This window comes from Centroberyx gerrardi, chromosome 12 (assembly GCF_048128805.1).
Source record: "Centroberyx gerrardi isolate f3 chromosome 12, fCenGer3.hap1.cur.20231027, whole genome shotgun sequence".
Lineage (NCBI taxonomy): Eukaryota > Metazoa > Chordata > Actinopteri > Beryciformes > Berycidae > Centroberyx > Centroberyx gerrardi.
In genome coordinates, this window is record NC_136008.1 from 26,907,931 (window position 1) to 26,925,277 (window position 17,347).

General features: G+C 42.1%; 1 protein-coding gene across 1 annotated transcript in view; it reads right to left on the reverse strand.

The window, feature by feature from the left end:
• LOC139916426 (uncharacterized) overlaps positions 1 to 17,347 on the reverse strand; it is a 171,555-nt gene that overhangs the window by 95,988 nt on the left and 58,220 nt on the right. Inside the window, exons 22-24 of the mRNA XM_078287285.1 lie at positions 10,221 to 10,384; positions 7,955 to 8,237; positions 6,782 to 6,945 (exon numbers count right to left, since the gene is read on the reverse strand). Coding sequence (XP_078143411.1) covers positions 6,782 to 6,945; positions 7,955 to 8,237; positions 10,221 to 10,384 — 611 coding nt within the window. The remainder of the gene's footprint in view (positions 1 to 6,781; positions 6,946 to 7,954; positions 8,238 to 10,220; positions 10,385 to 17,347) is intronic.

Here is a 17,347-nt window from a genome sequence, read left to right on the forward strand (position 1 = left end):
GGGGGGGGGGGGGAGACAACCAATGAGTCTTCAACAAATGATTGGTCATGGCTTTTCAGGAGCATAAAGAACAAATGTTAGAGAAATATACAGTATCATCTGCGTATCTGAGGATTTTATGTACATAAAATACAGACTGGTTGTATTATGACATTTGTGATGAACACATTTTCAGAATTGTAATTATTATCTTAGTGAATTGTTACAGCATTATTCAGTGAGGACAGTAGTACCTACCTTTTGGAACAGCATCCCCAATGGAGTGCCCATAAACCTCCACCTCACACAGTGTCAGGTACTCTTTCCTGCCTGGAATCACAATGCTGACATAACGACCCTCCATTCCATTGCACTGGAAGGTGTGAGAATTGCCAGCTGGGATAGAGGAGATCACAGCACATCTGAAAGAAAGGAGAGGAGACATATATTTCCTGAAAGCTGCAATAAACGGAATTTTCAGACCACTAGAGGGCCACAGAAACCGCAACACATTTGTAAATAACACACAGCAAAGCCACTGCACTACAGAGGCCCACGAAGGACAAATGGAAGGATAAATGATAATAGCTAAACTATAGGAACCTCCTGAGGAGTGTCACCGGTTACCAGTCTCACTTTGCCAGAACCTTCTCCCGCTGAAGGTTACATGTTGCACAAAAAGCTACTGAATGGCCCGGTAGGAGTGGAATTTGACAACAAGCGGTCATTAAGTCTGATATCGCCTATTACAGGTTTAATACACGCATCACCATACAAACGCACAACAGTTCCTGTCGAGAGTCCTCGTGAGTGATTCATCTATACAACAAAGTCAAGGGAATCATGCAGGAATTAAGTGCACTAATGGCTCAGAAATAAAAAAACAAACCCGTGTTAAAAAACTCCAACCCTTACCTGCCAACCACATTGCTCTTGGATTGCATCCCTTACCCGGATGGACATCGTAAATACACTTATTCCACCTGTGACACTAACCTCAGGGGTACATGTCTAGCACTAATTGTTAACCCTCTGTTAGCTAATACACATGTTCCTTTACAAACACTTTAGATTCCTAGGATTTGTCCTTGTGATATACTGATAATTCCAACTGAGGTACCACAAATGCACTGTCATATGGGAATCATGCAGACATTTATGTGCAGTTGTATTGGAATTAACATCAAAAGGTTGAAAAGTACAAACCCTAGTCTTAGCACAGCAACAGAGGAATTACTCATTCAAATTGTAATATCTTACCTAGGATTGCCGTTTCCATTATTTTTCAGAGAGTTTCCGATGCGGATCTCAGCTCCATTGAGTCTTGTATGACAACAGTCTTTTCTGTTGGTGATGGTGACATAGGTGACTTTATAAGTATTCTGGAGGTCCAGTCTCCACCATGGTTTTAATTCATGCTTTGTGTGGGTGCAGGAGCCCTGTCGCCAGATGCTAGCTCGATTCCCATCAATGGCTCTTTTAGGTACTCCGCTGCCATATACTGAAGACTGAGCTACATTTCCACCATGTGCCAAATTTACACCTTGATAAAAGTATGAAAATCAATAACAAAGAGGGGGGGGGGGGGGGGAGACAACCAATGAGTCTTCAACAAATGATTGGTCATGGCTTTTCAGGAGCATAAAGAACAAATGTTAGAGAAATATACAGTATCATCTGCGTATCTGAGGATTTTATGTACATAAAATACAGACTGGTTGTATTATGACATTTGTGATGAACACATTTTCAGAATTGTAATTATTATCTTAGTGAATTGTTACAGCATTATTCAGTGAGGACAGTAGTACCTACCTTTTGGAACAGCATCCCCAATGGAGTGCCCATAAACCTCCACCTCACACAGTGTCAGGTACTCTTTCCTGCCTGGAATCACAATGCTGACATAACGACCCTCCATTCCATTGCACTGGAAGGTGTGAGAATTGCCAGCTGGGATAGAGGAGATCACAGCACATCTGAAAGAAAGGAGAGGAGACATATATTTCCTGAAAGCTGCAATAAACGGAATTTTCAGACCACTAGAGGGCCACAGAAACCGCAACACATTTGTAAATAACACACAGCAAAGCCACTGCACTACAGAGGCCCACGAAGGACAAATGGAAGGATAAATGATAATAGCTAAACTATAGGAACCTCCTGAGGAGTGTCACCGGTTACCAGTCTCACTTTGCCAGAACCTTCTCCCGCTGAAGGTTACATGTTGCACAAAAAGCTACTGAATGGCCCGGTAGGAGTGGAATTTGACAACAAGCGGTCATTAAGTCTGATATCGCCTATTACAGGTTTAATACACGCATCACCATACAAACGCACAACAGTTCCTGTCGAGAGTCCTCGTGAGTGATTCATCTATACAACAAAGTCAAGGGAATCATGCAGGAATTAAGTGCACTAATGGCTCAGAAATAAAAAAACAAACCCGTGTTAAAAAACTCCAACCCTTACCTGCCAACCACATTGCTCTTGGATTGCATCCCTTACCCGGATGGACATCGTAAATACACTTATTCCACCTGTGACACTAACCTCAGGGGTACATGTCTAGCACTAATTGTTAACCCTCTGTTAGCTAATACACATGTTCCTTTACAAACACTTTAGATTCCTAGGATTTGTCCTTGTGATATACTGATAATTCCAACTGAGGTACCACAAATGCACTGTCATATGGGAATCATGCAGACATTTATGTGCAGTTGTATTGGAATTAACATCAAAAGGTTGAAAAGTACAAACCCTAGTCTTAGCACAGCAACAGAGGAATTACTCATTCAAATTGTAATATCTTACCTAGGATTGCCGTTTCCATTATTTTTCAGAGAGTTTCCGATGCGGATCTCAGCTCCATTGAGTCTTGTATGACAACAGTCTTTTCTGTTGGTGATGGTGACATAGGTGACTTTATAAGTATTCTGGAGGTCCAGTCTCCACCATGGTTTTAATTCATGCTTTGTGTGGGTGCAGGAGCCCTGTCGCCAGATGCTAGCTCGATTCCCATCAATGGCTCTTTTAGGTACTCCGCTGCCATATACTGAAGACTGAGCTACATTTCCACCATGTGCCAAATTTACACCTTGATAAAAGTATGAAAATCAATAACAAAGAGGGGGGGGGGGAGACAACCAATGAGTCTTCAACAAATGATTGGTCATGGCTTTTCAGTAGCATAAAGAACAAATGTTAGAGAAATATACAGTATCATCTTCGTATCTGAAGATTTTATGTACATAAAATACAGACTGGTTGTATTATGACATTTGTGATGAACACATTTTCAGAATTGTAATTATTATCTTAGTGAATTGTTACAGCATTATTCAGTGAGGACAGTAGTACCTACCTTTTGGAACAGCATCCCCAATGGAGTGCCCATAAACCTCCACCTCACACAGTGTCAGGTACTCTTTCCTGCCTGGAATCACAATGCTGACATAACGACCCTCCATTCCACTGCACTGGAAGGTGTGAGAATTGCCAGCTGGGATAGAGGAGATCACAGCACATCTGAAAGAAAGGAGAGGAGACATATATTTCCTGAAAGCTGCAGTAAACGGAATTTTCAGACCACTAGAGGGCCACAGAAACCGCAACACATTTGTAAATAACACACAGCAAAGCCACTGCACTACAGAGGCCCACGAAGGACAAATGGAAGGATAAATGATAATAGCTAAACTATAGGAACCTCCTGAGGAGTGTCACCGGTTACCAGTCTCACTTTGCCAGAACCTTCTCCCGCTGAAGGTTACATGTTCCACAATGACAAGTGAAGAGGGAGGTAACAACTTTAGCAGTTTAACAATTTGACGAGCTCGCTTCATCGATTCCGCCATAACGAGACTTTTGTCGGGAATGGGGGGGGGGGGGGGGGGCGGGGTGAGGGCCGCTTTTATACAGCGAGGGAGGTGCCAAGCTAGTTTTAAAAAAACAAAAAGCTACTGAATGGCCCGGTAGGAGTGGAATTTGACAACAAGCGGTCATTAGGTCTGATATGGCATATTACAGGTTTAATACACGCATCACCATACAAACGCACAACAGTTCCTGTCGAGAGTCCTCGTGAGTGATTCATCTATACAACAAAGTCAAGGGAATCATGCAGGAATTAAGTGCACTAATGGCTCAGAAATAAAAAAACAAACCCGTGTTAAAAAACTCCAACCCTTACCTGCCAACCACATTGCTCTTGGATTGCATCCCTTACCCGGATGGACATCGTAAATACACTTATTCCACCTGTGACACTAACCTCAGGGGTACATGTCTAGCACTAATTGTTAACCCTCTGTTAGCTAATACACATGTTCCTTTACAAACACTTTAGATTCCTAGGATTTGTCCTTGTGATATACTGATAATTCCAACTGAGGTACCACAAATGCACTGTCATATGGGAATCATGCAGACATTTATGTGCAGTTGTATTGGAATTAACATCAAAAGGTTGAAAAGTACAAACCCTAGTCTTAGCACAGCAACAGAGGAATTACTCATTCAAATTGTAATATCTTACCTAGGATTGCCGTTTCCATTATTTTTCAGAGAGTTTCCGATGCGGATCTCAGCTCCATTGAGTCTTGTATGACAACAGTCTTTTCTGTTGGTGATGGTGACATAGGTGACTTTATAAGTATTCTGGAGGTCCAGTCTCCACCATGGTTTTAATTCATGCTTTGTGTGGGTGCAGGAGCCCTGTCGCCAGATGCTAGCTCGATTCCCATCAATGGCTCTTTTAGGTACTCCGCTGCCATATACTGAAGACTGAGCTACATTTCCACCATGTGCCAAATTTACACCTTGATAAAAGTATGAAAATCAATAACAAAGAGGGGGGGGGGGGGGGAGACAACCAATGAGTCTTCAACAAATGATTGGTCATGGCTTTTCAGGAGCATAAAGAACAAATGTTAGAGAAATATACAGTATCATCTGCGTATCTGAGGATTTTATGTACATAAAATACAGACTGGTTGTATTATCACATTTGTGATGAACACATTTTCAGAATTGTAATTATTATCTTAGTGAATTGTTACAGCATTATTCAGTGAGGACAGTAGTACCTACCTTTTGGAACAGCATCCCCAATGGAGTGCCCATAAACCTCCACCTCACACAGTGTCAGGTACTCTTTCCTGCCTGGAATCACAATGCTGACATAACGACCCTCCATTCCATTGCACTGGAAGGTGTGAGAATTGCCAGCTGGGATAGAGGAGATCACAGCACATCTGAAAGAAAGGAGAGGAGACATATATTTCCTGAAAGCTGCAATAAACGGAATTTTCAGACCACTAGAGGGCCACAGAAACCGCAACACATTTGTAAATAACACACAGCAAAGCCACTGCACTACAGAGGCCCACGAAGGACAAATGGAAGGATAAATGATAATAGCTAAACTATAGGAACCTCCTGAGGAGTGTCACCGGTTACCAGTCTCACTTTGCCAGAACCTTCTCCCGCTGAAGGTTACATGTTCCACAATGACAAGTGAAGAGGGAGGTAACAACTTTAGCAGTTTAACAATTTGACGAGCTCGCTTCATCGATTCCGCCATAACGAGACTTTTGTCGGGAATGGGGGGGGGGGGGGGGGGCGGGGTGAGGGCCGCTTTTATACAGCGAGGGAGGTGCCAAGCTAGTTTTAAAAAAACAAAAAGCTACTGAATGGCCCGGTAGGAGTGGAATTTGACAACAAGCGGTCATTAGGTCTGATATGGCATATTACAGGTTTAATACACGCATCACCATACAAACGCACAACAGTTCCTGTCGAGAGTCCTCGTGAGTGATTCATCTATACAACAAAGTCAAGGGAATCATGCAGGAATTAAGTGCACTAATGGCTCAGAAATAAAAAAACAAACCCGTGTTAAAAAACTCCAACCCTTACCTGCCAACCACATTGCTCTTGGATTGCATCCCTTACCCGGATGGACATCGTAAATACACTTATTCCACCTGTGACACTAACCTCAGGGGTACATGTCTAGCACTAATTGTTAACCCTCTGTTAGCTAATACACATGTTCCTTTACAAACACTTTAGATTCCTAGGATTTGTCCTTGTGATATACTGATAATTCCAACTGAGGTACCACAAATGCACTGTCATATGGGAATCATGCAGACATTTATGTGCAGTTGTATTGGAATTAACATCAAAAGGTTGAAAAGTACAAACCCTAGTCTTAGCACAGCAACAGAGGAATTACTCATTCAAATTGTAATATCCTACCTAGGATTGCAGTTTCCATTATTTTTCAGAGAGTTTCCGATGCGGATCTCAGCTCCATTGAGTCTTGTATGACAACAGTCTTTTCTGTTGGTGATGGTGACATAGTTGACTTTATAAGTATTCTGGAGGTCCAGTCTCCACCATGGTTTTAATTCATGCTTTGTGTGGGTGCAGATGCTAGGTCGATTCCCATCAATGGCTCTTTTAGGTACTCCGCTGCCATATACTGAAGACTGAGCTACATTTCCACCATGTGCCAAATTTACACCTTGATAAAAGTATGAAAATCAATAACAAAGAGGGGGGGGGGGAGACAACCAATGAGTCTTCAACAAATGATTGGTCATGGCTTTTCAGGAGCATAAAGAACAAATGTTAGAGAAATATACAGTATCATCTGCGTATCTGAAGATTTTATGTACATAAAATACAGACTGGTTGTATTATGACATTTGTGATGAACACATTTTCAGAATTGTAATTATTATCTTAGTGAATTGTTACAGCATTATTCAGTGAGGACAGTAGTACCTACCTTTTGGAACAGCATCCCCAATGGAGTGCCCATAAACCTCCACCTCACACAGTGTCAGGTACTCTTTCCTGCCTGGAATCACAATGCTGACATAACGACCCTCCATTCCATTGCACTGGAAGGTGTGAGAATTGCCAGCTGGGATAGAGGAGATCACAGCACATCTGAAAGAAAGGAGAGGAGACATATATTTCCTGAAAGCTGCAATAAACGGAATTTTCAGACCACTAGAGGGCCACAGAAACCGCAACACATTTGTAAATAACACACAGCAAAGCCACTGCACTACAGAGGCCCACGAAGGACAAATGGAAGGATAAATGATAATAGCTAAACTATAGGAACCTCCTGAGGAGTGTCACCGGTTACCAGTCTCACTTTGCCAGAACCTTCTCCCGCTGAAGGTTACATGTTCCACAATGACAAGTGAAGAGGGAGGTAACAACTTTAGCAGTTTAACAATTTGACGAGCTCGCTTCATCGATTCCGCCATAACGAGACTTTTGTCGGGAATGGGGGGGGGGGGGGGGGGCGGGGTGAGGGCCGCTTTTATACAGCGAGGGAGGTGCCAAGCTAGTTTTAAAAAAACAAAAAGCTACTGAATGGCCCGGTAGGAGTGGAATTTGACAACAAGCGGTCATTAAGTCTGATATCGCCTATTACAGGTTTAATACACGCATCACCATACAAACGCACAACAGTTCCTGTCGAGAGTCCTCGTGAGTGATTCATCTATACAACAAAGTCAAGGGAATCATGCAGGAATTAAGTGCACTAATGGCTCAGAAATAAAAAAACAAACCCGTGTTAAAAAACTCCAACCCTTACCTGCCAACCACATTGCTCTTGGATTGCATCCCTTACCCGGATGGACATCGTAAATACACTTATTCCACCTGTGACACTAACCTCAGGGGTACATGTCTAGCACTAATTGTTAACCCTCTGTTAGCTAATACACATGTTCCTTTACAAACACTTTAGATTCCTAGGATTTGTCCTTGTGATATACTGATAATTCCAACTGAGGTACCACAAATGCACTGTCATATGGGAATCATGCAGACATTTATGTGCAGTTGTATTGGAATTAACATCAAAAGGTTGAAAAGTACAAACCCTAGTCTTAGCACAGCAACAGAGGAATTACTCATTCAAATTGTAATATCTTACCTAGGATTGCCGTTTCCATTATTTTTCAGAGAGTTTCCGATGCGGATCTCAGCTCCATTGAGTCTTGTATGACAACAGTCTTTTCTGTTGGTGATGGTGACATAGGTGACTTTATAAGTATTCTGGAGGTCCAGTCTCCACCATGGTTTTAATTCATGCTTTGTGTGGGTGCAGGAGCCCTGTCGCCAGATGCTAGCTCGATTCCCATCAATGGCTCTTTTAGGTACTCCGCTGCCATATACTGAAGACTGAGCTACATTTCCACCATGTGCCAAATTTACACCTTGATAAAAGTATGAAAATCAATAACAAAGAGGGGGGGGGGGGGGGGAGACAACCAATGAGTCTTCAACAAATGATTGGTCATGGCTTTTCAGGAGCATAAAGAACAAATGTTAGAGAAATATACAGTATCATCTGCGTATCTGAGGATTTTATGTACATAAAATACAGACTGGTTGTATTATCACATTTGTGATGAACACATTTTCAGAATTGTAATTATTATCTTAGTGAATTGTTACAGCATTATTCAGTGAGGACAGTAGTACCTACCTTTTGGAACAGCATCCCCAATGGAGTGCCCATAAACCTCCACCTCACACAGTGTCAGGTACTCTTTCCTGCCTGGAATCACAATGCTGACATAACGACCCTCCATTCCATTGCACTGGAAGGTGTGAGAATTGCCAGCTGGGATAGAGGAGATCACAGCACATCTGAAAGAAAGGAGAGGAGACATATATTTCCTGAAAGCTGCAATAAACGGAATTTTCAGACCACTAGAGGGCCACAGAAACCGCAACACATTTGTAAATAACACACAGCAAAGCCACTGCACTACAGAGGCCCACGAAGGACAAATGGAAGGATAAATGATAATAGCTAAACTATAGGAACCTCCTGAGGAGTGTCACCGGTTACCAGTCTCACTTTGCCAGAACCTTCTCCCGCTGAAGGTTACATGTTCCACAATGACAAGTGAAGAGGGAGGTAACAACTTTACCAGTTTAACAATTTGACGAGCTCGCTTCATCGATTCCGCCATAACGAGACTTTTGTCGGGAATGGGGGGGGGGGGGGGGGGGGGCGGGGTGAGGGCCGCTTTTATACAGCGAGGGAGGTGCCAAGCTAGTTTTAAAAAAACAAAAAGCTACTGAATGGCCCGGTAGGAGTGGAATTTGACAACAAGCGGTCATTAGGTCTGATATGGCATATTACAGGTTTAATACACGCATCACCATACAAACGCACAACAGTTCCTGTCGAGAGTCCTCGTGAGTGATTCATCTATACAACAAAGTCAAGGGAATCATGCAGGAATTAAGTGCACTAATGGCTCAGAAATAAAAAAACAAACCCGTGTTAAAAAACTCCAACCCTTACCTGCCAACCACATTGCTCTTGGATTGCATCCCTTACCCGGATGGACATCGTAAATACACTTATTCCACCTGTGACACTAACCTCAGGGGTACATGTCTAGCACTAATTGTTAACCCTCTGTTAGCTAATACACATGTTCCTTTACAAACACTTTAGATTCCTAGGATTTGTCCTTGTGATATACTGATAATTCCAACTGAGGTACCACAAATGCACTGTCATATGGGAATCATGCAGACATTTATGTGCAGTTGTATTGGAATTAACATCAAAAGGTTGAAAAGTACAAACCCTAGTCTTAGCACAGCAACAGAGGAATTACTCATTCAAATTGTAATATCTTACCTAGGATTGCCGTTTCCATTATTTTTCAGAGAGTTTCCGATGCGGATCTCAGCTCCATTGAGTCTTGTATGACAACAGTCTTTTCTGTTGGTGATGGTGACATAGTTGACTTTATAAGTATTCTGGAGGTCCAGTCTCCACCATGGTTTTAATTCATGCTTTGTGTGGGTGCAGATGCTAGGTCGATTCCCATCAATGGCTCTTTTAGGTACTCCGCTGCCATATACTGAAGACTGAGCTACATTTCCACCATGTGCCAAATTTACACCTTGATAAAAGTATGAAAATCAATAACAAAGAGGGGGGGGGGGAGACAACCAATGAGTCTTCAACAAATGATTGGTCATGGCTTTTCAGGAGCATAAAGAACAAATGTTAGAGAAATATACAGTATCATCTGCGTATCTGAAGATTTTATGTACATAAAATACAGACTGGTTGTATTATGACATTTGTGATGAACACATTTTCAGAATTGTAATTATTATCTTAGTGAATTGTTACAGCATTATTCAGTGAGGACAGTAGTACCTACCTTTTGGAACAGCATCCCCAATGGAGTGCCCATAAACCTCCACCTCACACAGTGTCAGGTACTCTTTCCTGCCTGGAATCACAATGCTGACATAACGACCCTCCATTCCATTGCACTGGAAGGTGTGAGAATTGCCAGCTGGGATAGAGGAGATCACAGCACATCTGAAAGAAAGGAGAGGAGACATATATTTCCTGAAAGCTGCAATAAACGGAATTTTCAGACCACTAGAGGGCCACAGAAACCGCAACACATTTGTAAATAACACACAGCAAAGCCACTGCACTACAGAGGCCCACGAAGGACAAATGGAAGGATAAATGATAATAGCTAAACTATAGGAACCTCCTGAGGAGTGTCACCGGTTACCAGTCTCACTTTGCCAGAACCTTCTCCCGCTGAAGGTTACATGTTCCACAATGACAAGTGAAGAGGGAGGTAACAACTTTAGCAGTTTAACAATTTGACGAGCTCGCTTCATCGATTCCGCCATAACGAGACTTTTGTCGGGAATGGGGGGGGGGGGGGGGGGCGGGGTGAGGGCCGCTTTTATACAGCGAGGGAGGTGCCAAGCTAGTTTTAAAAAAACAAAAAGCTACTGAATGGCCCGGTAGGAGTGGAATTTGACAACAAGCGGTCATTAAGTCTGATATCGCCTATTACAGGTTTAATACACGCATCACCATACAAACGCACAACAGTTCCTGTCGAGAGTCCTCGTGAGTGATTCATCTATACAACAAAGTCAAGGGAATCATGCAGGAATTAAGTGCACTAATGGCTCAGAAATAAAAAAACAAACCCTTGTTAAAAAACTCCAACCCTTACCTGCCAACCACATTGCTCTTGGATTGCATCCCTTACCCGGATGGACATCGTAAATACACTTATTCCACCTTTGACACTAACCTCAGGGGTACATGTCTAGCACTAATTGTTAACCCTCTGTTAGCTAATACACATGTTCCTTTACAAACACTTTAGATTCCTAGGATTTGTCCTTGTGATATACTGATAATTCCAACTGAGGTACCACAAATGCATTGTCATATGGGAATCATGCAGACATTTATGTGCAGTTGTATTGGAATTAACATCAAAAGGTTGAAAAGTACAAACCCTAGTCTTAGCACAGTAACAGAGGAATTACTCATTCAAATTGTAATATCTTACCTAGGATTGCCGTTTCCATTATTTTTCAGAGAGTTTCCGATGCGGATCTCAGCTCCATTGAGTCTTGTATGACAACAGTCTTTTCTGTTGGTGATGGTGACATAGGTGACTTTATAAGTATTCTGGAGGTCCAGTCTCCACCATGGTTTTAATTCATGCTTTGTGTGGGTGCAGGAGCCCTGTCGCCAGATGCTAGCTCGATTCCCATCAATGGCTCTTTTAGGTACTCCGCTGCCATATACTGAAGACTGAGCTACATTTCCACCATGTGCCAAATTTACACCTTGATAAAAGTATGAAAATCAATAACAAAGAGGGGGGGGGGAGACAACCAATGAGTCTTCAACAAATGATTGGTCATGGCTTTTCAGGAGCATAAACAACAAATGTTAGAGAAATATACAGTATCATCTGCGTATCTGAAGATTTTATGTACATAAAATACAGACTGGTTGTATTATGACATTTGTGATGAACACATTTTCAGAATTGTAATTATTATCTTAGTGAATTGTTACAGCATTATTCAGTGAGGACAGTAGTACCTACCTTTTAGAACAGCATCCCCAATGGGGTGCCCATAAACCTCCACCTCACACAGTGTCAGGTACTCTTTCCTGCCTGGAATCACAATGCTGACATAACGACCCTCCATTCCATTGCACTGGAAGGTGTGAGAATTGCCAGCTGAGATAGAGGAGATCACAGCACATCTGAAAGAAAGGAGAGGAGACATATTTCCTGAAAGCTGCAATAAACGGAATTTTCAGACCACTAGAGGGCCACAGAAACCGCAACACATTTGTAAATAACACACAGCAAAGCCACTGCACTACAGAGGCCCACGAAGGACAAATGGAAGGATAAATGATAATAGCTAAACTATAGGACCTCCTGAGGAGTGTCACCGGTTACCAGTCTCACTTTGCCAGAACCATCTCCCGCTGAAGGTGACATGTTCCACAATGACAAGTGAAGAGGGAGGTTACAACTTTACCAGTTTAACAATTTGACATGCTCGCTTCATCGATTCCGCCATAACGAGACTTTTGTCAGGAATGGGGGGGGGCGGGGTGAGGGCCGCTTTTATACTGCGAGGGAGGTGCCAAGCTAGTTTTAAAAAAACAAAAAGCTACTGAATGGCCCGGTAGGAGTGGAATTTGACAACAAGCGGTCATTAAGTCTGATATCGCATATTACAGGTTTAATACACGCATCACCATACAAACACACAACAATTCCTGTCGAGAGTCCTCGTGAGTGATTCATCTATACAACAAAGTCAAGGGAATCATGCAGGAATTAAGTGCACTAATGGCTCAGAAATAAAAAAACAAACCCGTGTTAAAAAACTCCAACCCTTACCTGCCAACCACATTGCTCTTGGATTGCATCCCTTACCCGGATGGACATCGTAAATACACTTATTCCACCTTTGACACTAACCTCAGGGGTACATGTCTAGCACTAATTGTTAACCCTCTGTTAGCTAATACACATGTTCCTTTACAAACACTTTAGATTCCTAGGATTTGTCCTTGTGATATACTGATAATTCCAACTGAGGTACCACAAATGCATTGTCATATGGGAATCATGCAGACATTTATGTGCAGTTGTATTGGAATTAACATCAAAAGGTTGAAAAGTACAAACCCTAGTCTTAGCACAGCAACAGAGGAATTACTCATTCAAATTGTAATATCCTACCTAGGATTGCAGTTTCCATTATTTTTCAGAGAGTTTCCGATGCGGATCTCAGCTCCATTGAGTCTTGTATGACAACAGTCTTTTCTGTTGGTGATGGTGACATAGGTGACTTTATAAGTATTCTGGAGGTCCAGTCTCCACCATGGTTTTAATTCATGCTTTGTGTGGGTGCAGGAGCCCTGTCGCCAGATGCTAGCTCGATTCCCATCAATGGCTCTTTTAGGTACTCCGCTGCCATATACTGAAGACTGAGCTACATTTCCACCATGTGCCAAATTTACACCTTGATAAAAGTATGAAAATCAATAACAAAGAGGGGGGGGGGGAGACAACCAATGAGTCTTCAACAAATGATTGGTCATGGCTTTTCAGGAGCATAAAGAACAAATGTTAGAGAAATATACAGTATCATCTGCGTATCTGAAGATTTTATGTACATAAAATACAGACTGGTTGTATTATGACATTTGTGATGAACACATTTTCAGAATTGTAATTATTATCTTAGTGAATTGTTACAGCATTATTCAGTGAGGACAGTAGTACCTACCTTTTGGAACAGCATCCCCAATGGAGTGCCCATAAACCTCCACCTCACACAGTGTCAGGTACTCTTTCCTGCCTGGAATCACAATGCTGACATAACGACCCTCCATTCCATTGCACTGGAAGGTGTGAGAATTGCCAGCTGAGATAGAGGAGATCACAGCACATCTGAAAGAAAAGAGAGGAGACATATATTTCCTGAAAGCTGCAATAAACGGAATTTTCAGACCACTAGAGGGCCACAGAAACCACAACACATTTGTAAATAACACACAGCAAAGCCACTGCACTACAGAGGCCCACGAAGGACAAATGGAAGGATAAATGATAATAGCTAAACTATAGGAACCTCCTGAGGAGTGTCACCGGTTACCAGTCTCACTTTGCCAGAACCATCTCCCGCTGAAGGTGACATGTTCCACAATGACAAGTGAAGAGGGAGGTTACAACTTTACCAGTTTAACAATTTGACATGCTCGCTTCATCGATTCCGCCATAACGAGACTTTTGTCAGGAATGGGGGGGGGCGGGGTGAGGGCCGCTTTTATACTGCGAGGGAGGTGCCAAGCTAGTTTTAAAAAAACAAAAAGCTACTGAATGGCCCAGTAGGAGTGGAATTTGACAACAAGCGGTCATTAAGTCTGATATCGCATATTACAGGTTTAATACACGCATCACCATACAAACACACAACAATTCCTGTCGAGAGTCCTCGTGAGTGATTCATCTATACAACAAAGTCAAGGGAATCATGCAGGAATTAAGTGCACTAATGGCTCAGAAATAAAAAAACAAACCCTTGTTAAAAAACTCCAACCCTTACCTGCCAACCACATTGCTCTTGGATTGCATCCCTTACCCGGATGGACATCGTAAATACACTTATTCCACCTTTGACACTAACCTCAGGGGTACATGTCTAGCACTAATTGTTAACCCTCTGTTAGCTAATACACATGTTCCTTTACAAACACTTTAGATTCCTAGGATTTGTCCTTGTGATATACTGATAATTCCAACTGAGGTACCACAAATGCATTGTCATATGGGAATCATGCAGACATTTATGTGCAGTTGTATTGGAATTAACATCAAAAGGTTGAAAAGTACAAACCCTAGTCTTAGCACAGTAACAGAGGAATTACTCATTCAAATTGTAATATCTTACCTAGGATTGCCGTTTCCATTATTTTTCAGAGAGTTTCCGATGCGGATCTCAGCTCCATTGAGTCTTGTATGACAACAGTCTTTTCTGTTGGTGATGGTGACATAGGTGACTTTATAAGTATTCTGGAGGTCCAGTCTCCACCATGGTTTTAATTCATGCTTTGTGTGGGTGCAGGAGCCCTGTCGCCAGATGCTAGCTCGATTCCCATCAATGGCTCTTTTAGGTACTCCGCTGCCATATACTGAAGACTGAGCTACATTTCCACCATGTGCCAAATTTACACCTTGATAAAAGTATGAAAATCAATAACAAAGAGGGGGGGGGGAGACAACCAATGAGTCTTCAACAAATGATTGGTCATGGCTTTTCAGGAGCATAAACAACAAATGTTAGAGAAATATACAGTATCATCTGCGTATCTGAAGATTTTATGTACATAAAATACAGACTGGTTGTATTATGACATTTGTGATGAACACATTTTCAGAATTGTAATTATTATCTTAGTGAATTGTTACAGCATTATTCAGTGAGGACAGTAGTACCTACCTTTTAGAACAGCATCCCCAATGGGGTGCCCATAAACCTCCACCTCACACAGTGTCAGGTACTCTTTCCTGCCTGGAATCACAATGCTGACATAACGACCCTCCATTCCATTGCACTGGAAGGTGTGAGAATTGCCAGCTGAGATAGAGGAGATCACAGCACATCTGAAAGAAAGGAGAGGAGACATATTTCCTGAAAGCTGCAATAAACGGAATTTTCAGACCACTAGAGGGCCACAGAAACCGCAACACATTTGTAAATAACACACAGCAAAGCCACTGCACTACAGAGGCCCACGAAGGACAAATGGAAGGATAAATGATAATAGCTAAACTATAGGACCTCCTGAGGAGTGTCACCGGTTACCAGTCTCACTTTGCCAGAACCATCTCCCGCTGAAGGTGACATGTTCCACAATGACAAGTGAAGAGGGAGGTTACAACTTTACCAGTTTAACAATTTGACATGCTCGCTTCATCGATTCCGCCATAACGAGACTTTTGTCAGGAATGGGGGGGGGCGGGGTGAGGGCCGCTTTTATACTGCGAGGGAGGTGCCAAGCTAGTTTTAAAAAAACAAAAAGCTACTGAATGGCCCGGTAGGAGTGGAATTTGACAACAAGCGGTCATTAAGTCTGATATCGCATATTACAGGTTTAATACACGCATCACCATACAAACACACAACAATTCCTGTCGAGAGTCCTCGTGAGTGATTCATCTATACAACAAAGTCAAGGGAATCATGCAGGAATTAAGTGCACTAATGGCTCAGAAATAAAAAAACAAACCCGTGTTAAAAAACTCCAACCCTTACCTGCCAACCACATTGCTCTTGGATTGCATCCCTTACCCGGATGGACATCGTAAATACACTTATTCCACCTTTGACACTAACCTCAGGGGTACATGTCTAGCACTAATTGTTAACCCTCTGTTAGCTAATACACATGTTCCTTTACAAACACTTTAGATTCCTAGGATTTGTCCTTGTGATATACTGATAATTCCAACTGAGGTACCACAAATGCATTGTCATATGGGAATCATGCAGACATTTATGTGCAGTTGTATTGGAATTAACATCAAAAGGTTGAAAAGTACAAACCCTAGTCTTAGCACAGCAACAGAGGAATTACTCATTCAAATTGTAATATCCTACCTAGGATTGCAGTTTCCATTATTTTTCAGAGAGTTTCCGATGCGGATCTCAGCTCCATTGAGTCTTGTATGACAACAGTCTTTTCTGTTGGTGATGGTGACATAGGTGACTTTATAAGTATTCTGGAGGTCCAGTCTCCACCATGGTTTTAATTCATGCTTTGTGTGGGTGCAGGAGCCCTGTCGCCAGATGCTAGCTCGATTCCCATCAATGGCTCTTTTAGGTACTCCGCTGCCATATACTGAAGACTGAGCTACATTTCCACCATGTGCCAAATTTACACCTTGATAAAAGTATGAAAATCAATAACAAAGAGGGGGGGGGGGAGACAACCAATGAGTCTTCAACAAATGATTGGTCATGGCTTTTCAGGAGCATAAAGAACAAATGTTAGAGAAATATACAGTATCATCTGCGTATCTGAAGATTTTATGTACATAAAATACAGACTGGTTGTATTATGACATTTGTGATGAACACATTTTCAGAATTGTAATTATTATCTTAGTGAATTGTTACAGCATTATTCAGTGAGGACAGTAGTACCTACCTTTTGGAACAGCATCCCCAATGGAGTGCCCATAAACCTCCACCTCACACAGTGTCAGGTACTCTTTCCTGCCTGGAATCACAATGCTGACATAACGACCCTCCATTCCATTGCACTGGAAGGTGTGAGAATTGCCAGCTGAGATAGAGGAGATCACAGCACATCTGAAAGAAAAGAGAGGAGACATATATTTCCTGAAAGCTGCAATAAACGGAATTTTCAGACCACTAGAGGGCCACAGAAACCACAACACATTTGTAAATAACACAC